Source organism: Tamandua tetradactyla, chromosome 4 (genome assembly GCF_023851605.1).
Source record: "Tamandua tetradactyla isolate mTamTet1 chromosome 4, mTamTet1.pri, whole genome shotgun sequence".
NCBI lineage: Eukaryota > Metazoa > Chordata > Mammalia > Pilosa > Myrmecophagidae > Tamandua > Tamandua tetradactyla.
The window spans coordinates 93,763,984-93,788,926 of record NC_135330.1 but is presented as its reverse complement, the minus strand read 5'-3'; the positions used below and the strand labels follow the sequence as shown (position 1 = coordinate 93,788,926).

Genomic DNA, 24,943 nt, shown 5'->3' with positions numbered 1-24,943 from the left:
ATCAGTCAAAGTTGTGATACTAAGTCTGAATTTAGTTAAGGAAGTAGTGAGTGAATATTATGTGAATGGCCATTTTGTATTCAGTGTTATAAATAATGTTGTGATACTATGGAAACAGTACTATATTTGAATTCAATTTTTGCGCATAAGCTCCTTCACCTGGGAACTCTGAAAACTGATTGTCTTTTAGGCAAGGCTGAATGCTAAGGAGAAAGGCACTTACTTATCTCTAGTTAAAATATTGAGTAAAGGCTTTTCCACATAGATGATATTCCTAAGGTTTCATTACAGTGTGACTTCTCTTATGTTTTCTAAGTTTAGAATAACAGGCAAAGACTTTCTGACATAAATGACATTCATAAGGTTTCTCTCCAGTATGAGTTTTCTCATGTTGTCTAAGGTTAGAATAATGGCTGAAGGCTTTCTGACATAGATAGCATTCATATGGTTTCTCTCCAGTGTGAATCCTCTCATGTACTCTAAGATCAGAATATAAACAGAATGCTTTCCCACATTGATGCCATTCATAAGGTTTCTCTCCAGTATGAGCGTTCTCATGTTGTCTAAGTTTAAAATAATGGCTGGAGACTTTCCCACATAGATGACAAATATGGTTTTTCTCCAATGGGAGTTCTCTCATGTTGTCTAAAGTTAGAACAATTGGTGAAGACTTTCTGACATAAAAGACACTCATATGGTTTCTCTCCAGTGTGAATCCTCTTATGTCTTCTAAGATTAGAAGAAAACCTGAAGGCTTTCCCACATAGATGACATTCATAGGGTTTCTCTCCAGTATGGGTGTTCTTATGTTGTTTAAGGTGAGAATAACGGGTGAAGGCTTTCCCACAGAGATGGCATTCATAGGGTTTCTCTCCAGTATGGGTGTTCTTATGTTGTTTAAGTAAGAATAATGGGTGAAGGCTTTCCCACATAGGTGGCATTCATAGGGTTTCTCTCCAGTATGGGTGTTCTTATGTTGTTTAAGGTGAGAATAACAGGTGAAGGCTTTCCCACATAGGTGGCATTCATATGGTTTTTCTCCAGTGTGAGTTCTCTCATGTTGTCTCAATTCAGAATATTTAGTAAAGGTTTTCCCACATAGATGACATTCACAGGGTTTCTCTCCAGCATGAGTTACACTGTAACATGTATGGCCAGAATTCTGAACAAAGGATTTCTCAATTAGATGACATTCATATGACTTACTTCCAGGGCGAAAATTCTGTTGTTGATTAAAAGATGATAAATCATTGAGGGCTTTTCCAAATAGATTGCTGAAGTAATACTTCATTCCTTTGTGAGTTAATACATGTTGAATCACTCTGGAACTATAAGTACAATCTTCTGGCAATTTATGACATATGATACCATTTTTTTCAGTATGAGAATTCTGCTTCTAGGAAGTAGAGGAGAGAATGTAAGAAGTTTGTCCATAGATATCAATCCATATACATCTGAATTTAAAACTAACCAATTGGTGACAATCTCCAATTAAAATATTTCCCATGTTATTTATGAATCATTTTATTCCTCTGCATGTACAGAGATCTACTCTTTTGTAGCTTCTCAACTGCAGAACTTTCTAATCAGTCTTGAAGACTTTATAATGTTTCAGAGATTGAGTATGAGCCGTATTTATAGAATTATCTTTTCATATATAAGGAAGGTTATATTATTGTGTTCAAATCAATTGCTTTCTTAATTCAAATTATCACAGTCTTTCCCTGGATTCACACTTAAACCAACTTACAGTTAAGTGAATGCACTGAATTTTTAATTAATTCCACTTTAAGGTATCGATTTGGAAGACCAGGGTTACAGCCATAATGCTTACCAATGACATGATGGTAGATATTTCTTTCTTGCAGATATGACGCACAGATAAAATTTCTTGTTCTTTAACACTTCCTTCCCTGCCTGAAAGACCTGAAAAACCAATTAATTTCTAGATCAGCATTAGGAAAATGAATATGTTGAAGCAGCATACATAGCCATATAATTGTTTCTAAAATGACAGTTATCTGACAAAGAATATCAAATTAAGGATTACTTGAGTTAGTAGAAACCTTTATATGGCACTATCAATTAGAAAATATTTTCAACATTTAATTATAAGAAAACTTATTTCAAAGATAATATGTTGGGGAGGTAAAGAGAGGGAAAAGCATTGAAGCCAAGGATGAGAAACTGGCAGTAAGTGAAAGTTTAAATCCAATTGTCCATAGACATCTATTTTGCCAAAGTTAATGGTAAGTGAATACAGATTGATAATCATTTGATACTTTGAACTAAGGAAATTCCCCAATATGTACATTTCAGAAAATATAACTTGCAGAAATCTGCAGGTGATATTTTAGTCACTCATTGACAAGGTTCCTCCCTGTCCTGAATACATGTTCCAAGGAAGTGCTCATCAGAATTCTGGTTTTGAAAACATCCAATTCCTTCTTCCCAAAGTTCCTCCCCTTGAACCAACTTTGAAGCTACATCTGATTTACAGACCTGATAGCCTGTTTATGTGAAGAAATTTTGAGTTCTGTGTACTTAAAAGTATATTATCATGAAGTCCAGTGAGGGTGATTGTGTAGTTTGCAAGCAGCTGAAATGCAATATACTAGAACTGGAATATTTTTGCAAAGGTGAATTTAATAATTTAAATGCTTACAGTTCTAAGGACATGCAAGTGTCCCACTTAAAGCATTGACAAAAGATTACCTTCACTCAAGAAAAGCCAATGGGTCAGAAACACCTATCAACTGGGTAGGCACATGGCTGGCACCTGCTGATCACTTGCTAATGGGCTCAATTGTTTTCAGCCTCTGTTCCTGTGGATATTATTCACTTTGCTTCTTCAGGGCTGGCTTTCATCTCTTGGCTTCCTTTGGCTCTACCCAGATTCTACCTTGCTTAACATCTTATGGCAACATATACTGGGCTCCAAGAATCTCCAAATATCTGTGTCCCTATTCTCTGTGTGTCTGCATTTTACCTGCTGTGAAATTTCTGTTGGCTCTGATGCTTCTGCAATTTCTGATTCTCTCCAAAATATTCCCCCTTTTAAAAGATTCCAGTAAATTAATCAAGACCTACCTGGAATGGGTTGAGTCACATCTCCATCTAATCAAAAGTCAAACCCACAATTGGGCATGTCCCATTTCCATAAGATGATCTAATCAAAATTCCCAACCTACACTTATTGAATCAGGATTAAAATAGCTGCTCCAACAAGATTAGATCAGGATTAAAACATGGCTTTTCTGGGGTACATAAAATTGTCAAACTGGCACATTACAACTTTTGGGCCCTCAAAAAGACATGTGTTTTCAATACACAAAACACATTCACTCCATCACTTCAACCATTTCAATTCAATTCAAATACAATAAGATGTTAAAGCCAGTAAAAATTCTCAACAAAGTCAATTATAGACATGGTTTTCTCTAAGGCAAAAATTCTCCTCTGGCTTTGGATCTGTGAAATTTAGAGCAACTTATCTGCTGCCAATATACAAAAGCAGGACAATCATAGCATACATGTTTCCATTGCTATAAGGAGATATAAAAAAATAAAATGGGGCCACTGTACTCATACAGTTCTGGAAACCTACATGCATTCTCCATTAGATTTAAAATCCTGAGAGGCATATACCCTTTGGGCTTTAGAAAGCAGCATTCTCACCCTTTCCAAGGGCCTATAAAGTGGCCCTGCTCTCTCTCCAAATGATGGGTTTGCTGCAAAACTGAAGTTCTTTAAGGGCAACATCTTTTTCTCAGTTCCATATTCTCCATACTTGGGGCAACACCCAGGATCTCTGCCATCTTGGTGCACATGCTTAATCCCTCCAGAACAATGGTGTGTCAGGCAGGCTCCTCCCAATACCTAGTTAATGGACCCCACCCTTTCTGAGGCCTGAAGTGACACAACTCTTCCTGAAAAATGAAGTAGAAGGTCTGCCTTCTGCTTCCAGGTCAAATGCATCCTCACCACATGTGTGAATGGGCCCATTTTCCTGTCTCCAGACCTTAGCTTCCATGATTCTGTCTCTGAAGACATTTTTACTCTACATTATCCCCTTTAGACCAGACAGGCAATGGTTCCAGTTTTACAGATTCCACAGTACTTTTGTTCATTTCCTCTGAAATGCACTGGGATCAAATGATCAGACAAAAGGACTTTTCACAAGTCCTTTTTAGATTTTAGATACTTATCTCCAATCCTTACTTGTCCTGTAATTTTTGAGTTACTTCCATCTTGGATAAATCCTCACATGGGGCCCAATAAATAGTGGTATCATTTTGTGGAGACCAAAAATTTTCCAGTACGCCAATTTCTATTTCCTTTGTGCCCAAGAGTCCAGTTCTCAACTTTTCTCTATTCCCTCACATTTTACTATAACCTTCAAGGAAGAACCATGCTACATTTTCCACATTTAATTTGGAAATTTCTTCTGCTTAAATATCCAATTTCATCACTTTCAAATTCTGCCTTCCATCTACAAAGAAGGTTCTCCTTCCAATTTGGAATGAAATACACATCATTTCTTCAAGTCAGAGGTGTCTGGAATACCTCTGTCACCTGGGTAATCATGTGGCTGGCACCTGCTGGTCTCTTGCTCCAGACTCCATTGCTTTCAGCCTCTGATCCTGTGAGTGTTCCTCACTTTACTTCTCCAGGTCTGGCTTTCATCTTTTGGCTTCCCTTGGTTCTCTCCAGGTTCTGCCATCCTTAACATCTTATGCAACATCTGCTGGGCTCCAAGCATCTCCAAATATCTGTGACCCTATTCTCCATGTACTTACAACTGTCAGCTCTACAGTGAAGTTTCTGTTGGCACTGATGTTTCTGTCATTCCTGATTCTCTGATTCTCTCTTTTAAAGGATTCCAGTAAACTAATTAAGTCCCACCTGGAATGGGTTGTGTCACATCTCCATGGGGATGATCTAATCAAAATTCCAACCTACTCTATTGTAGAATTCAAAGAAACCAATGCTCCCACAAGATTGGATCATGATTAAAATATGGCTTTTTTGGAATACATAATATTTTCAAATGAGCACAGTGATGTTCTAGCTTCTTATACTGCTTTAGCAAGTACCATGAAAGTGGTTGACTTAAAATTGGAAATTTATTTGCTCATGGTTTTGAATCCAGGAAAATCTCCAAATCACAGTACAATTGAGACAATGCTTTCTCCCCAACACTGTGGCATTCTGGAGCTGGCATCTGCTGACCCTGTTTCCTTAGCCTGTCCTATATCAAGACACAAGCAGCATCACCTGATCTCTTCCTTCTGTTATGGGTTTCATAATTTCAGCTTATTTCAGATACCTTTCTCTTTCTATATGAATTTTATTCTCTTAATAATATTCTCTTATAAAGTATATCCGTAATAGGATTAAAACACATCTTCTTTTGGGTGGTGCACTCTTTAACTGAAGGAACCCACCAAAAGGCCATATTTACAATTGGTATAAAAGCACAGCTATATAAAAAAAGCACAGGTATGGATTTTACTTAACAAAATGTTTTCTGGATACATAGAGTTTCGAACCACCACATTCCACACTCTGCAACCCAGAAAGACCTGTTCTTTCTGTAGGCAAAATACATTCATTCTATTAAAATAGCCTCCCAAAATTTAGACCATTTCAGAGCAATGCTTAGTACAAAACCTAACCAAAATTGGTTATGGGTTCAGTCTGTCCTGTAGCACAAGTGCCCTCTGCCTGTGTACCTGTGAAGTCTATAGAAGAATGTACAATGGAGTGACAGGCATAAAATAAACACTTTCACTTGTTTGGTAGGTGAAAGGAAAGCACAGTTTATGGTTCCAAACCCTGCATGGCATACTCCATTACATTTCAAGTCCTGAGAGTCACATATATTAATGAAATTTTGCCCTTCAAGACTGATGAAGTGGTAATTTTCGCCCTCCCAAGTGCTTGGGCAACAGCCATGCTCTCTGTAAACACATGAGTGAAATCTCCAACCTCTCAGAACTTTCAGGTTGTGGTCTGACTCTGAAAGCCCTGAATAATCACAACCCTCTCAGAACAGTGAGGTGGCAGAGAGAAATTCTACATTCCCAATGGGTTCTGATTCCACCATCTTAATGGGTGAGATTGTATTCAACATGGGGTGGGAGGCCAACACACTCCAAGCTGTGAAAAAGACACACCCATTCTACATATATTGGTGGGTCCACCTTCTTGCCTGAGATGTCTTTGGTCCAGATCTCAGCTTCAATGGTTCTGTCCTTGAAGTGATTTTTCCTACAATCTGTCCCTTTTCATCAAGACTACCAGTGGTTGCTCAGGCAAATTTTGCAAACAACTTCTCAGTTGTGAATGTTTCACACAGAGATCCAAACCATCAGACAGAACAAAATTCCACAAATCTTTCATGGATAACTGCACCTCCAATCTTGAGTAGAACAGAATTTCTGACTTGTCTCATACTTAATTAAACCCTCACATTAAGCACTATTCTCTGGGGGCCTACTTTCCAGAAGCTCCAGGTTTAGGGCATATTTAATCTCCTTATCTATCCTTATAGAAAATACCCATTGTATTCCCAACATTGTGTTGAGTGTAAAAGAAATACATGGAATTTGTGTTCACAAAGATTATATTTTAGTCAGGGGAAAAACTAGATGTAAGTAGTAAATAAAGAGACAAAAATCTTAGTTGTTCATGTTATGAAATAACATAAGATATGAATATGAAGTAAAATCTAAAACAATATAAACAAGTTGTTCTAGACACTTCTTAAGAGGATTAGTTACATAAGTTTGATACTCACCCACTAAGAGGAAATGACTGACATTCTCCAGCATCACATCTCTGAACAGCCTTCTCTGGGATGAATCCAGCATGACCCACTCTGCCTGAGTAAATTCTATAATTACATCTTTCAATTTCACTAACTCCTAAAAACATCAGAGATACAAGTGTTCAGAAAGGGCCATCTGCTAATATTCAAATCACAATGTTTGGAAGCATAGCACTGAGGAACTGATAACTGTTGCAGAAAGCTCAAACTGCATTTGAGTTTCAAGTCAGATGATTCTCAATACTGAACAATTTGTCCTTCACAGGTATGAACACATACATATACACACTGATTATTTGACTCAATTATTTTTAAAAATCTCAAAAAACACATGGTCTAATATAATCTTGACATTTCTCAATAAACTAGTCATTATGACTTGCAGATGGTGAGGTATAATTTGCACTTCAGCATTTATAACAAAAAAAGATTTTCTACCTATTTCAAGTAAATATACAGACTCATCATGGGACAATGAATACCCATGTGTTGCCACTTTTATAACTATAGTTAGATTATTGCCCCAGATGACCTGTTTTCTCTCATCTATGACATCATTCACAAATAGTTTGAAATTTTGAAAGATCTAATGAGCTTATGTTTAAAGTATGTTGCATCCAAACTTAATATACAGGTATATTATTCAATAGAATGGCAACAAACTTTGAAAGTAAATATAACATTCTACAGAACTAAATAGGTATCATGGATAAGTTGGAACCGTGTATGCTGCCTCATTAAATTTTCCATAACTTCAGGTATTTATCATAAAATACAAGTATGGATCAGTGGCTCACTTCACAGACTCCTGAAACTCTTATACTGAAGGATGAGCCCAGCACCCCATTCCAGTGATATAAGATCATTCAAACTCAATTTTCCTTGGGATCTTCAAAACCCATGCTCATCCTCTCTTTATTATCTTCCCCTCCTCTTTATGTTTAAGAATGAAAGGAGGCCCTCAAGCCATTCTGGTCTCTTCAATTCATCACAAAATTTCCCAGGGCCATGAATTTTACCCTACTTCCTATACTCCTGAATGTAAGCTAACATTAAAGAAACAACACTTCTTTTCATTACTTCTATTTACAAAATTTGAGTAAATTCCTTAAAATAAAGGAAATAGAGCAATGAGAACAAAAGAAAGGGAAAATTTTAGGTATCCATTTGGAAAGTTTTAAAAATGTACAAATATAAAATATTAAAATTTTAAGAAGTTATGATTTGAGGAAAGTAAATGATTCCTCTTTTCCTTCTATTAACTAATCCTCACATTTGTTTCTCTCAACAATGCAAAACCCTCCACCTTAGCAACTATAACCCTGTACTGATGAACTCACTTGCTGAGCACCATCCTGCCTACAAACTATAAATATCTGCTATTACTCAACTAAGCTCACGGTACATCTAAGCCATTTGCAGGCATTAACAGGATCAATGAGTACATTATTTTTCTAAAGAGGACATAGGCTGAATGAGAACAAACCTCTCAGTTCTTCAGTGAGTACAGAGTCTTAATGAAGTCTGCAACAAACTTGTGCTGGAAAGATTACTTATTGATGAATAATCATTGTGCCAATTTGAGAGGACTGATGTACCCTAGAAAATCCATGTTTAAATCCTAATCAATCTTGTGAGAGCAATGGTTTCTTCAATCCCTGTTCATCATTATAGGTTAGAAACATGATTAGATTCTTATTACAGAGACATGACATCAATTATGGGTACTAAACTTGATTAGATGGAGATGTGTCTCCACCCATTCTACCTGGGTCTTGATTAGTTTGCTGGAATCCTATATAAGAGGAGACATTTCAGACATAGTCCCACTTGAGAACAAGAAGAGAGGTACAGAACCATGACAGAAGGATGAGAGAACAACAGAGTCTATCAGCCAGCAACCTTTGGAAATGAAAGAGGAAAATGCCTCCCAGGGAGCTTCATGAAGCAAGAGGCCTGGAAAGAGGGCCAGCAGATAACACCATGTTTGCCATATGCCCTTCAACCTGAGGGAGAACTGCTGAATGTCATCAGCTTTCTTGAACCAAGATATCTTTTCTGGATGTCTGAGAATGGACATTTCCATAGACATATTTTAACTGGACAATTTCACAGCCTTAAAACTGTAAACTAGCAACTTATTAAATACCCTTGTTAGAAGCTATTCTTTTGATTCTGGTATTTTCCATCCTGTCAGCTAACAAACCAGAACAGATTTTGGTATCAGAGAAGTGGGATGCTGCAATTTACAAATACCAAACATGTTGGAGTGGCTTTTAAAATGGATAAGGAGATTCTGGAAGAGTGTGACCAGCTTGATAGAGAAGGCCTAGAATGCTTTAGACAGAAATGAGATATGTGTTATTGCAAACTGCAAAGAAGGTAATCCTTGTTTTAAAATGGCAGATAATATGGCATAATTGACCTGTGTAATTGGATGGAAGGCAGATTTTAAAACCCATAAACTTGGTAATTTAGTAGAAGAGATTTCCAAATTAAATGTGGAAAGTGCAACCTAGTTTCTCCTCATAGCTTAGAGCAGAATGCAACAGGAAAGGGATAAGCTGAAACCTGAATTCTTGGGTACCCAGAAACCAGATGTTGATTTTCTGGAAAATTCTGACCTTCTGGAAAGGGAGACTCCAGAGAACAGTGCCCCACATGAAGATTTAACCAAATGTGGAAACTGACAGCCATTTCAGAGAAAGCCAGAATTGGACATGAAGTTATCCAAGACAGATGTTAGGAAACTCCTTATGTCTGATGGACATGATATGAGACTATTTTATAGAAAGCCAATGAAATTGTTGCAGGAGCTGTGTAAAAAGAACGGCTGGCAGTCAGAACAGAGAGGGATAGAGAAGGGAAAAAATTGGAGGAAAAATAACTTCAAAGGTAGAATCATGGAGGCTGAGGTCTGAAGTCAAGACACCTCAGGCTAGGAGAGTAGACATCCAAGTGTGTGTAGAGGGTGAGTTTGCCCCAAAGGAAGAGGATGGGCCTTTCCCCTCATTGCAGTGAAGAGTGGTGATGCCTTAGGCCTTGGAGAGGGTGCAGCACACTCTTTGGGGATTGGGGAGAATAGGGATGCCACGACATGGAGAAGTTGAGAGTGTACCCTAAAGCTTGCAGGGAGGCTGGGTGTGGCCCTGATGCCTAGAGGGGGTAGAGCTGAGTAAATGGTGGTCTCTCCAGTTTCTCCCAAGGTTGAATTCAGAGAGGCAAGGATAGGCCTGCAAAAAGGGTGGGACTGCTGCTTTCTAAAGCCTCAAAGACAAATGACTCTCAGTTTTGAAATCTAATAGAATTTTCCCTACAGCTTTTTGAGCCTGCTTGGGTCCTGTGACCCATGTGTTCCTTCCTCCCTATGAAAATGGGTACATATATCCTATGACTTTTCCTCCTTTGTATGTTGGCAGAAAATAACTTGTTTGAGTTTCACAGGTCCAGACCCAGAAGAAAATTTTGTCTTACAACTGTCCATACCTGTAGCTGACTTCTATGAGACTTTTACTGGTTTTAACCTTGTACTGTTATTTGTAATGTTACTGAAATGGTTTAAGTTTCTCTGACATTGTAATGGAATGAATGCATTTTGTATATGGAGAAAACATGTCTTTTTTAGGGTCCAGAGGGTGGAATGTGCCAGTTTGAGTGGATTTATGTGCCCTAGAAAAGCAAAAGCCATGTTTTAATCCTAATCAATGTTGTGAGAACAACAATCTCTTCTAATCCTTATTCAGTGCTACAGGTTGGAAATTTAAACAGCAAACTTGAATAATCACCATCCCAGAGGCCAGTATAAATACAACTTTAGCTCAGATCCCTAAATAGCTTCTAGGTGAGGTTAGAATATTGTTCTTGTTTGTTAGCTGCCAGAATACAATATCCCAGAAATGGAACAGCTTTTTAAAAGGATAATTTAATAAACTGCTAGTTTGCAGTTCTATGACTGTGTAATTGTCTAAATTAAAACAAGTCTATGGAAATGTCCAATTTAAGGCATCCAGGGAAAGATACCTTTGTTCAAGAATGTGATGACATTCAGCATTTCCCTCTCAGTTGGTGGGGCACATGGCAAACGTGGTGTCTGATAGCTTTCTCTCTAGGCCTCTTGCTTCATGAAGCTCCCTGGGAGGCATTTTTCTTCTTCATCTCCAAAGGTCACTGGCTGGTGGACTTTCTGCTTCATGCGCCTATGTCATTCTGAAGCATTCCCCCAAATTCTTCTTCTTTTAAAAGATTCTACTAAACTAATCAAGATCTATATAGAATTGGTGGAAACATGTCTCCATCTAACCAAGTATAATATTTACAAGTGATTAACCACATCTCCATGAAGGTAACCTAATCAAGTTTCCAACATATAGTGCTGAACAGGGATTAGAAGAAACCATTGTTCCTAAAAGACTGATTAGGATTTAAGCATGGCTTTTCCAGGGCATATGAATCCTTTCAAACTAGCACAAATATGTATGCCCATCTGCTGAAAACACATGGTAATTTCAGTAAAAAGAAGTATTTCTTACTCACCAGTGGCTGCATGGTCAACAGCTCAGCTGAGAATTGTCTTCCTCTGGGTTTACACTCACAAGAAGATAAGCACCAGGTAAGCAAAACTGAGAATGTAGAAAGAAGCTATTAGATTCTGGACTTATCCTTGACTTTCAGACACAACTCTCATGACTCCTAATCCTCCACCTGGGAATAACCCCAATCTAATAAACAGGAACATGAAATATGCTCTAAGAGAATAACTTCTTTGTACAGATAAGATGAAAATCATTGAGTTTTATGTCTTCATCAGCCCATGGTTTTCAGAGATTTTCCATTTCCTTCCTGACTCAAAACATTTGGTCTCCACATACAGAGAAATCACTGTGGATTTTCTCAGCTATCAATATTTCTGGCTTCTGAAATATCCACCCCCATCCTCTCAACTCTCACTCCAGTCCTGCTTTGCCTTGTAGCTGTCCTTCTGAGGATATATGCCTGAAATTTTCCTGGTTCTTCCACATTAAATGTCTAATAATATCACTCTTTTAATACTTACTTATGATCTCATCCTTCTGCTTTTAGATAACCAAGAAACAATGCAATTTATTATCAAGGACTTGTTCCACTTTGAAGGATCAATGTATGGCTGCTGTATTACAAATATAGTCCTGAAAATCCCTTGCATCAAAAAAAGTAGCATATGCACATGTGTCATGACATCTCACAATCCTGATAGGTTCAGGAGGCTCAAATGAAATAGAATTAAGGATTTGGAATAAAATCCATACCTCACTTTGAAATTAGTAAAATGGCAGTTGACTTCTTATATTAATAGTTTTCAGTTGTAACATCTTTCATTTCATAATTTATAGATGTGGAAGATCTTCTATGTTTTAAATTTTTACTAACATCATTAATAATTATATAATTATTTCATGGACAAATGATATTTTCTGAAAACAGTCAGATTAACTTATGTATTTGTTCCTGAAATCACATAAGCAACATTGTATTAAATGCCTTTGGAGAATTACATTTATTTAATCTTTAAATTAACATATTAATTAAGGCAGATTTACCTATTTAACAAATTAAATGAAAAGAGGTTCAGAAACCTTAGAAAACCATAAACTTTTTTAAGGCTTGTAATCTTAGAAAAGTACAGGGCTAGAAAAAGACACAGCCAGAGTTTAAATTTTTCCTGCTTGCTTCCCAGTTCAAATTCCTTAAGGCTTACACCATTATCTGAATGCCACCTCTCATTTCAATAATCAGATGATGCATCTTGTTGTGAAAATCTCCTTTTCATATAGTTTGCTCTCACAGTTATGTTCCATGCCCAGGTTCTCCTCCAATGTGAGAACTTGCATAAAATTGAATCCACAACCCAAACATAAACTTTGGCTCACCTGATATTTACTGTTCACCATAACCTACACTTTCTCATATCAATATATATTTACTGAGAACAAGATTTCTCATGTCCTGCCTTGTCCCTATTCCACACAGAGATGACTAAGATGTTGAGCCAGGTTTAAACACTGAGTTCCTTTCCTTCAGGTAACTCATAAAATTTGTCATTATTCATGTATTAGTTCATTTGTCTGTGCTTCCTACTAGTCTGTATTCATGAATGTATTCCTTGAATGATTTTAGGCAAGTTTCCCTGAGAAAATTACTAATGAATTTTGAATCTAGAGAAAGTGTTTGTCCACTAATAGCTAACTTGACCTCAAATAGCCTGGGCCTAAATGCCTGCAGTCAAATTCCATAATTAGAACGTAAATAAGGACTGCCCTTTTTGGTTAAAATTCTCTTCCTTATAAAACAGAGGCCAAACAGGCCAAAAATGCAAGTAAATCAGTACTTATTGATTTACACAACCAGGACTCAGTTTGACTAAATTCTCTTGCTTTCATCAAATTGCACACTCAGAGGTTCTTTATCAGTCTAGAAAAGGTAACGTTTTCATGGAGGATTCTCCTTTAATGAAGTTGACAGTGTGATCAATCTATAATTCAAAACATACTCTCATTAATTCAGATGAGAGATACATATAATCAACACATGTCTTCTTTAACACCATCATTACCATCAAATTACATAAATCATACAGATATCCTTTAATTCCTCCTAAAGTCCAAAATCAACCTATATATCTTTTCCCAGAGAATCCACTCTTTAGTGATTTTTACATGCTGTGTAAGTATTCTGGAGAACCTACAGGTAGAAGGGCTCTACTTCATCTATAAAAGGGCTTGTAATCAACCACCACTCTCTAAGGAAGTGAAAATTAATGTAGTCTATATAAGGTACATATTTTTGCTAAAAATATATACCCAAATTAAAACATATTCTTTTTTTTGCATGGGCAGGCAAATGTCATGTATATGAAATCATACAGAATGAGGCATTTTGAATGTGACATCTTTCACTTAGCATTATGTATTTGAGATCCATACTTGCTGTATGTATAATGTTGCTGAGTAATGTTTCATTGCATGAATGTACCACAGTTTAACCATTCACAAGTTGAAGGATTCTTAGATTATTTCCCAATTTGGGGCAATTATGCATAAGGCTGCTATAAACATTTGTACACAGATATGTTTGTTAACATAGGTTTTCATTTCTTTAAGATAAATGGCTAGGTGTGGAAATTTGGGTCATATGATATATATGATATAGGTATGTTCAATTTTTCAACTATCAGACTTATCCCAAGTTTATGTACAATTTTGCATTTTCACCAGTGATGTATGAGAGTTTCAGTTGCTTTCCATTTTAGCCAAAATTTGGTATTGTAAAATTTTTTTAAAAGCCAGTCTAGAGTAGTGCTATGGTGGCTCAGTGGCAGAATTTTTGCCTGCCATTCCAGAGATGTGAGGTTTCCCTTTCATCTGGGAAGGCACATGATTATGTCTGCTAGCTTTCTCACCTTGATACCCCTTTCAAATGGATTCTGGATTTCAGAGAGCCTCCCAAGGGGAATTTTCTTTCTGTACAAGTGTTTCTCTCTGTGTTGGCTCTGAAGCATTTTCTAAATCGGTTCCCTCTTAAAAGACTCCAATAGGTGGCCCAGCTTGATTGCATGGAGCCACATCTCCATGGAAACAACCTAATTAAAGGTCCCACCCACAATTGGGTGACTTAAATCTCCATGGATATACCTTAATAAAAAATAATTCACCCTACAGACGAGTAAAACTTAAGGACATAAATAATTACATAATAAGTGGGATGAGGGGTAAAAAATTCGAGTAGATTGCAATTGTAGTACTAAATGAGGAGGGGAGGGTAAGGGTATGGAATTTATGATTTTTTCTTTTCATTTCTTTTTCTGAAGTGATGCAGATAATCTAAAACTAATCATGGTGATGAATACACAACTATGTGATGATTAAAAAATGAATGTAGTGATGCATTATATGATGATACTGTGAGCCTTCAACTGTGTACTCTGAATAGATTGTATGCTGTGTGAATACATCTCAGTAAAATTACATAAAAAGTGATTCCACCCAAAAATCATGAATCAGGATTAAAGAACATGGTTTTTTGGGGGGTACACAACAATGTCAAAGCAACAAATCCTACCCTCTGGACCCCAAGGAGAACAAATAGGTTTTCCATACATAAAACACATTCATTCCATTACAGTATCACAAAGCCTTAAAGCATTTTCCTAACAATACAAATGGAATACAAAGTCAGAACCCGTAAAATACCTCATCAAATTCAATAATAGGCAGAATCTGTCCCAAGGCAAAATTCTTCCCTGTGTCTGGAGCTGAAACCTCAGAACAAGTTATCTGTTACCAACATTTACAAAAGGCACAGTCAAATGGTCCACATTATCATTTCAATTGGGGAAAGCAAAGTTCAGTGGCTCAAGCAGTTTACAAAAACTACAGGGCAAACTACATTAGACTTCAAAATCTGAGAGCCATTTATCCTCATGGCTATAGAAAGCAGCAGTCCCGCCCTTTCAGACATTAGAAACACTGCCCTCTTCAAACACTGAGGTGAAGGGTACAACCTTGGGGAGCACTGGATAGAGCACCATTTTCTTGTTTCTACCCTCAACAAGCATTGGTAGAGCACCTGGGTTCTCTGCCATCTCTGGGGTACACTCTAAAACTCCTCAGAAAAATAGAGGAGCAGCAAGGGTCTCCCCAACCACAAGGAATGAGCTCCACCCTCTCTGAGGCTCAGTCACCAAAACTCTTCCTGAACATTGAGGCAGAAGACCTGCCCTCTGCTTTCAAGGCAAACTCACACTCTCCAAATGCATAGAGGCCTGCTTTCCTGGCCTGAGTTTTCTTGGTTTTAGACCTTAGCTTCCATGGTTCTGCCTTTGAAGTTATTTTTCCTTCAATCTGTTTTTTTCTATCCCTTTTAGTGCAGACTGGCTAGGGAAAGACAACTCTTGTTGATCAACAGTCAACTCTTGTTGATTTTCTAGGCAGAATACTGGGATCATACCTATCAGTTGATAGGACTTTCCACAAATCCTCCCTGGATAATTCCATCTCCAATGCTTGCTTTTTCTGTAGTAGCTTACAAGTTCCATGTTTATTTAAATCCTCACATGAGGCACTATTATCTTGGGTCTCCCTTTATGGAATCAATGACTTTTCCACACCATCAATTTCTAGTTTCTTTGTACACAAGAGTTCAGATCTTGGTTTATCTCTTTCCTGTCACATTTCACTATAACCTGCAAGAAGAAACTAGGCCACAATGTCCACATTTGTGTATCCTAGCTTGTGGCTTTTAAATCTTTCCTTCCATTCATAACCAGGACTCAGTTTGATTAAATTCTCTGCCACTTTAAAGCAAGGATCACCTTTCTTCCAGTTTGGAATAACACATATACCATTTCTGTCTAAGACCTATTGGAAGAATCTTTAGAGTCCACATTTCTGCCAACATTCTCTTTAAACAATGTAAGCCTTCACTATAAAGGTCCTCACAAGTCTTTCAGAATCTTCTCTTACCCATTTAAAAAGCCATTCAAAGATATTTGGCATTTGCAAACCACTGCTGTCTACATCTCTTGTACCAATATCTGTCTTAGTTTGCTAACTGTGTTAAAATGCAATATACTGATTGGCAGAATGGATTAAAAAACAGGATCCTTCTATATGCTGTCTACAGGAAACACATCTTAGACCCAAAGATAAACGTAGGTTGAAAGTGAAAGGTTGGAAAAGATATTTCATGCAAATGACAACCAGAAAAGAGCAGGAGTGGCTATACTGATATCCAACAAATTAGACTTCAAATGTAAAACAGTTAAAAGAGACAAAGAAGGACACTATATACTAATAAAAGGAACAATTAAACAAGAAGACATAACAATCATAAATATTTACGCACTGAATCAGAATGCCCCAAAATACGTGAGGAATATACTGCAAACACTGAAAAGGGAAATAGACTCATATACCATAATAGTTGGAGACTTCAACTCACCACTCTCATCAAGGGACAGAACATCTAGACAGAGGATCAACAAAGAAATAGAGAATCTGAATATTACTATAAATGAACTAGACTTAATAGACATTTATAGGACATTACATCCCACAACAGCAGGATACACCTTTTTCTCAAGTGCTCATGGATCATTCTCAAAGATAGACCATATGCTGGGTCACAAAGCAAGTCTTAACAAATTTAAAAAGATTGAAATCTTACACAACACTTTCTCGGACCATAAAGGAATGAAGTTGGAAATCAATAATAGGCAGAGTGCCAGAAAATTCGCAAATACGTGGAGGCTCAACAACACACTCCTAAACAACGACTGGGTCAAAGAAGAAATTGCAAGAGAAATTAGCAAATACCTCGAGGCGAATGAAAATGAAAACACAACATATCAAAACTTATGGACGCAGCAAAGGCAGTGCTAAGAGGGAAATTTATTGCTCTAAATGCCTATATCAGAAAAGAAGAAAAGGCAAAAATTCAGGAATTAACTATCCATTTGGAAGAACTGGAGAAAGAACAGCAAGCTAACCCCAAAGCAAGCAAAAGGAAAGAAATAACAAAGATTAGAGCACAAATAAATGAAATTGAAAACATGAAAACAATAGAGAAAATCAATAAGGCCAGAAGTTGGTTCTATGAGAAAATCAATAAGATTGATGGGCCCTTAGCAAGATTGACAAAAAGAAGAAGAGAGAGGATGCAAATAAATAAGATCAGAAATGGAAGAGGAAACATAACTACTGACCTCACAGAAATAAAGGAGGTAATAACAGGATACTATGAACAACTTTACGCTAATAAATACAACAATTTAGAGGAAATGGACGGGTTCCTGGAAAGACATGAACAACCAACTTTGACTCAAGAAGACATAGATGACCTCAACAAACCAATCACAAGTAAATAAATTGAATTAGTCATTCAAAAGCTTCCTAAAAAGAAAAGTCCAGGACCAGATGGCTTCACATGTGAATTCTACCAAACGTTCCAGAAAGAATTAGTACCAATTCTCTTCAAACTCTTCAAAAAAATCGAAGTGGAGGGAAAACTACCTAATTCATTCTATGAAGCCAACATCACCCTCATACCAAAACCAGGCAAAGATATTACAAAAAAAGAAAACTACAGACCAATCTCTCTAATGAATACAGATGCAAAAATCCTCAATAAAATTCTAGCAAATCGTATCCAACAATACATTAAAAGAATTATACATCATGACCAAGTAGGATTCATCCCAGGTATGCAAGGATGGTTCAACATAAGAAAATCAATTAATGTAATACACCATATCAACAAATCAAAGCAGAAAAATCACATGATCATCTCAATTGATGCAGAGAAGGCATTCGACAAGATTCAACATCCTTTCCTGTTGAAAACACTTCAAAAGAAAGGAATACAAGGGAACTTCCTTAAAATGACAGAGGGAATATATGAAAAACCCACAGCTAATATCATCCTCAATGGGGAAAAATTGAAAACTTTCCCCCTAAGATCAGGAACAAGACAAGGATGTCCACTATCACCACTATTAGTCAACATTGTGTTGGAGGTTCTAGCCAGAGCAATTAGACAAGAAAAAAAAATACAAGGCATCAAAATTGGAAAGGAAGAAGTAAAACTATCACTGTTTGCAGACAATATGATACTATACGTCGAAAACCTGGAAAAATCCACAACAAAACTACTAGAGCTAATAAATGAGTACAGCAAAGTAGCAGGTTACAAGATCAACATTCAAAAATCTGTAGCATTTCTATACACTAGTAATGAACAAGCTGAGGGGGAAATCAAGAAACGAATCCCATTTACAATTGCAACTAAAAGAATAAAATACCTAGGAATAAATTTAACTAAAGAGACAAAAAACCTATATAAAGAAAACTACAAAAAACTGCTAAAAGAAATCACAGAAGACCTAAATAGATGGAAGGGCATACCGTGTTCATGGATTGGAAGACTAAATATAGTTAAGATGTCAATCCTACCTAAATTGATTTACAGATTCAATGCAATACCAATCAAAATCCCAACAACTTATTTTTCAGAAATAGAAAAACCAATAAGCAAATTTATCTGGAAGGGCAGGGTGCCCCGAATTGCTAAAAACATCTTGAGGAAAAAAAACGAAGCTGGAGGTCTCGCGCTGCCTGACTTTAAGGCATATTATGAAGCCACAGTGGTCAAAACAGCATGGTGTTGGCATAAAGATAGATATATTGACCAATGGAATCGAATAGAGTGCTCAGATATAGACCCTCTCATCTATGGACATTTGATCTTTGATAAGGCAGTCAAGCCAACTCACCTGGGACAGAGCAGTCTCTTCAATAAATGGTGCCTAGAGAACTGGATATCCATATGCAAAAGAATGAAAGAAGACCCATCTCTCACACCCTATACAAAAGTTAACTCAAAATGGATCAAAGATCTAAACATTAGGTCTAAGACCATAAAACAGTTAGAGGAAAATGTTGGGAGATATCTTATGGATCTTACAACTGGAGGCGGTTTTATGGACCTTAAACCTAAAGCAAGAGCACTGAAGAAGGAAATAAATAAATGGGAACTCCTCAAAATTAAACACTTTTGTGCATCAAAGAACTTCATCAAGAAAGTAGAAAGACAGCCTTCACAATGGGAGACAATATTTGGAAATGATATATCAGATAAAGGTCTAGTATCCAGAATTTATAAAGAGATTGTTCATCTCAACAACAAAAAGACAGCCAACCCAATTACAAAATGGGAAAAAGACTTGAACAGACACCTCTCAGAAGAGGAAATACGGATGGCCAAGAGGCACATGAAGAGATGCTCAATGTCCCTGGCCATTAGAGAAATGCAAATCAAAACCACAATGAGATATCATCTCACACCCACCAGAATGGCCATTATCAACAAAACAGAAAATGACAAGTGCTGGAGAGGATGCGGAGAAATAGGCACACTTATCCACTGTTGGTGGGAATGTCAAAGGGTGCAACCACTGTGGAAGGCAGTTTGGCGGTTCCTCAAAAAGCTGAATATAGAACTGCCATACGACCCAGCAATACCATTGCTAGGTATCTACTCAAAGGACTTAAGGGCAAAGACACAAACGGACATTTGCACACCAATGTTTATAGCAGCATTATTTACAATTGCAAAGAGATGGAAACAGCCAAAATCTCCATCAACAGAAGAGTGGCTAAACAAACTGTGGTATATACATACGATGGAATATTATGCAGCCTTAAGACAAGATAAACTTATGAACCATGTAATAACATGGATGGACCTAGAGAATATTATGCTGAGTGAATCCAGCCAAAAACTAAAGGACAAATACTGTATGGTCCCACTGATGTGAACGGACATTCGAAAATAAACTTGAAATATGTCATTGGTAACAGAGTTCAGCAGGAGTTAGAAACAGGGTAAGACAATGGGTAATTGAAGCTGAAGGGATCCAGACTGTGCAACAGGACTAGATACAAAAACTCAAAAATGGACAGCACAATAATACCTAATTGTAAAGTAATCATGTTAAAACACTGAATGAAGCTGCATCTGAGCTATAGGTTTTTGTTTTGTTTTGTTTTGTTTTGATTTTACTATTATTACTTTTATTTTTTTCTCTATATTAACATTCTATATCTTTTTCGGTTATGTTGCTAGTTCTTCTAAACCAATGCAAATGTACTAAGAAATGATGATCATGCATCTATGTGATGATGTTAAGAATTAATGATTGCATGTGTAGAATGGTATGATCTCTAAATGTTGGGTTAATTTCTTTTTTTCTGTTAATTAAAAAAAAAGAGAAGGGATAATTGGAGATGAAGGGATACAGACTGTACAACGGGACTGGATATAAAAACTCAGAAATGGACAGCACAATACTACCCAATTGTAATGCAATTATGTTAAAACACTGAATGAAGCTGCATGTGAGGTATAGGTTTTTTGTTTTTGTTTTTTTTGTTTTTTTCTTTCTATTATTGTTTTAATTCTTATTCTGTTGTCTTTTTATTTCTTTTTCTAAATCGATGCAAATGTACTAAGAAATGATGAATATGCAACTATGTGATGTTATTAAGAATTACTGATTGTACATGTAGATTGGAATGATTTCTAATTGTTTTGTTAATTCTTTTTTTAATTAATAAAAAAAAAGTGGAAAAAAAAAAGAAAGTAGAAAGACAGTCTTCACAATGGGAGACAATATTTGGAAATGATATATCAGATAAAGGTCTAGTATCCAGAATTTATAAAGAGATTGTTCATCTCAACAACAAAAAGACAGCCAACCCAATTACAAAATGGGAAAAAGACTTGAACAGACACCTCTCAGAAGAGGAAATACGGATGGCCAAGAGGCACATGAAGAGATGCTCAATGTCCCTGGCCATTAGAGAAATGCAAATCAAAACCACAATGAGATATCATCTCACACCCACCAGAATGGCCATTATCAACAAAACAGAAAATGACAAGTGCTGGAGAGGATGCGGAGAAAGAGGCACACTTATCCACTGTTGGTGGGAATGTCAAAGGGTGCAACCACTGTGGAAGGCAGTTTGGCGGGTTCCTCAAAAAGCTGAATATAGAATTGCCATACGACCCAGCAATACCATTGCTAGGTATCTACTCAAAGGACTTAAGGGCAAAGACACAAACGGACATTTGCACACCAATGTTTATAGCAGCATTATTTACAATTGCAAAGAGATGGAAACAGCCAAAATCTCCATCAACAGAAGAGTGGCTAAACAAACTGTGGTATATACATACGATGGAATATTATGCAGCTTTAAGACAAGATAAACTTATGAAGCATGTAATAACATGGATGGACCTAGAGAATATTATGCTGAGTGAATCCAGCCAAAAACTAAAGGACAAATACTGTATGGTCCCACTGATGTGAACGGACATTCGAGAATAAACTTGAAATATGTCATTGGTAACAGAGTTCAGCAGGAGTTAGAAACAGGGTAAGACAATGGGTAATTGAAGCTGAAGGGATACAGACTGTGCAACAGGACTAGATACAAAAACTCAAAAATGGACAGCACAATAATACCTAATTGTAAAGTAATCATGTTAAAACACTGAGTGAAGCTGCATCTGAGCTATAGGTTTTTTTTTGTTTTGTTTTGTTTTGTTTTGATTTTACTATTATTACTTTTATTTTTTTCTCTATATTAACATTCTATATCTTTTTCGGTTATGTTGCTAGTTCTTCTAAACCAATGCAAATGTACTAAGAAATGATGATCATGCATCTATGTGATGATGTTAAGAATTAATGATTGCATGTGTAGAATGGTATGATCTCTAAATGTTGGGTTAATTTCTTTTTTTCCGTTAATTAAAAAAAAAAAAGAGAAGGGATAATTGGAGATGAAGGAATACAGACTGTACAACGGGACTGGATATAAAAACTCAGAAATGGACAGCACAATACTACCCAATTGTAATGCAATTATGTTAAAACACTGAATGAAGCTGCATGTGAGGTATAGGTTTTTTGTTTTTGTTTTTTTTGTTTTTTTCTTTCTATTATTGTTTTAATTCTTATTCTGTTGTCTTTTTATTTCTTTTCTAAAAATCGATGCAAATGTACTAAGAAATGATGAATATGCAACTATGTGATGTTATTAAGAATTACTGATTGTACATGTAGATTGGAATGATTTCTAATTGTTTTGTTAATTCTTTTTTTAATTAATAAAAAAAAAAGAAAAAAAAATGCAATATACCAGAAGTGGTTTGGATTTTATAAAGATAATTTATTAATTTACAAGACTATTTTTCAAGGCCATAAAATGACCAAACTAAGGCATCCAGAGAGAGATCTCTTGACTCAAGAAAGGGCTGATGATGTTCAGGGTTTCTCTGTCAGCTGCGAAGGCATTTGGTGATGTCTGCTAGGTTTTGTTCCTGAGGAACACAACAGTATAAAACTGGCAAAGAGGCAATTCATTATTGTTCTCCAATTTGAAAAAGGAACAATAAAATTTATATAGTTCTACAAACATGAAGCATATGGCTCAATATATTAATATGTTATGTGCCAAATTAATGATTAAATTCTGTCCAAAATTCACACCAAATACACTGACAACACTGATAAACTGATTCTAATATTTATTTGAAAGACATAAGGTCAAGAATGCTGCCATTGATCTCTTTGCTTTAGTCACACCTAGGTACTTTTTGCTGTTTAATGTCAGGGCCTGACAGGCAAGAATAGGGATCCCTATCTTGGCAAGTGATCAATTTGATCGGGGGAAGAAGGTATGCTATTATATTACATGAGGAAAGAATATGTTTGGCACCTACATGATTTACTTAGGTACCTCTCTATATTCTCCTGTCAAACTTCATTAATAAATGGAAAATTTAACAAACCTGCCTGAGCAAGACATTGTGACAAAAAGATCTGACCCATCAAGGGTAAGATCTGAGACTGAAAGAGGTGCCATATGGTGGTGAGGGAAATCTAGAATGCACAAGATAGAAGGATACTGATTGGCCCCAAGAACACCTGAAGCCATGCTAGCATTATCTGTAAATGTACTTCCTGTTGCAGAATCCTTTGGGAAGAGATGCCTGGGGGAACACCTCCCTGGATAAAGACAGATCCAAGTGAGACAAGAGATGAACTGGATGGACATGTAAATGGTCCAAGATCCTTCTTATGTGAAAAATTTCTTGCTCAGATTCTGAATGTTATCAACAGTATGACAATGTCATTTATTTGTTTGGATATTTGAGGATTGCCTCACCTGCAGAAAACCACATGCTATAAGGTCACACATTCCCAGGGTGATTAATGGAGACCAGGGTATGTAGTCATGGCCATTCTAGTTCAGTTTAGTATGCATATACTGGGCCATGTCAGTAATAAAGTTGCTTTGCAGATTCAATTTTCCCACTGCTCAGGATTTCTTTCTCTCCTCTCTTTTCCACCACATTTATCCCAAGAGCACTTCCAAATAAATATCCTACATATTAGGTTTTGGGAATCTAACCTGTGAGAACAGTCGAAATTGTCTGGAGAAAAAAGAAGATTTCATAAGTAGGAATTACTCAAATTTTGCTGAGGATGAAATAAGCTGATGGCTGAAAAAATCTCATGAGACTGCTATATTGATGAAAATATTACTGTCATCAAGACTGATGTCCGTGAATTAAAGGGAATAAAGACTCAGATTGGAGAGGGTGAGAAGGGTGGGATGAGGAGAGAATCTGATGTGTGGACTCTGTTCTCAACTTGCACTGAAAAATACATGAGAGGTCAGCAGCTGTAAATAAAAATTCAAAAGTGTTTTAATGGCTCATCAAGTTTCAGAATGGAAGATTTTAGACCATGTTGAAATTCAAAGAACCTGGATCAGATTTTAGATGGAGTAGATTCTAAGATAAAATATTATTTATAAATAACGATATACAATTCATGATACTTTAGCAAGGAATGGGAATCAAACACAAAGTTAGAAATAAAGAAGTGAACTGGGATAAAGGATGGTGTCTCAGCTTCTATGGAGAAATGCCAGCAGAAGAATATTTTCAAATTTAATGGCTCAAAATACCTACCTTAAAAGTACCTATTTTGTTTCCCAAATAGATTTCAAATGAGCTGCTGAATTTGAGTGGAAAGGTAAGATTGTGGAGGTTCATAGACATGGCAATGGTGTAAAAGAGTATTTACTAAGCCTGGGGAATGGAATTGACCCGAAAGACCTAAAGGGATTGCCTGAAATTTTTGAGAAATGCCACAGATAGCCTGGTGTCACAGCCTCATATACAGGGGAATAATTCCAATGTAACATAGTAAAAGAGTTTCCTCCTGGGAACCAGAAACTTCAATCTATAAGGGCTTATCTCTGCAGTAAAAATTGTTTCTGAGGGCCATTACAACTTGGAAACCATCAACATGTCACTTAGGGGGTCTCAACAATTGGCAGTTGTTAAAGGGGGTGGTAGACACTTAATGCTAAGATACACCAGAAATAGGCATGCTACTAAAAGGCAAAAGAACTTTAAGACTGAGAGTATCTGAAGGCCAGGACTGAATATAATGATCCCTGTGACTTAATGCAACTCATGCTTGTAGAGCCCCAG

General features: G+C 36.6%; 1 protein-coding gene across 1 annotated transcript; it reads right to left on the bottom strand.

Annotated features, from left to right (window-relative positions):
• Positions 1-459: 459 nt before the first annotated feature.
• On the bottom strand, positions 460-11,549 carry LOC143681184 (uncharacterized). The gene is given in 5 exon segments (XM_077158000.1): positions 460-910; positions 913-1,396; positions 1,835-1,926; positions 6,803-6,929; positions 11,366-11,549. Coding segments are annotated over 5 exon segments (1,056 nt in total). The 5' UTR covers positions 11,378-11,549; the 3' UTR covers positions 460-569.
• Positions 11,550-24,943: the final 13,394 nt, after the last annotated feature.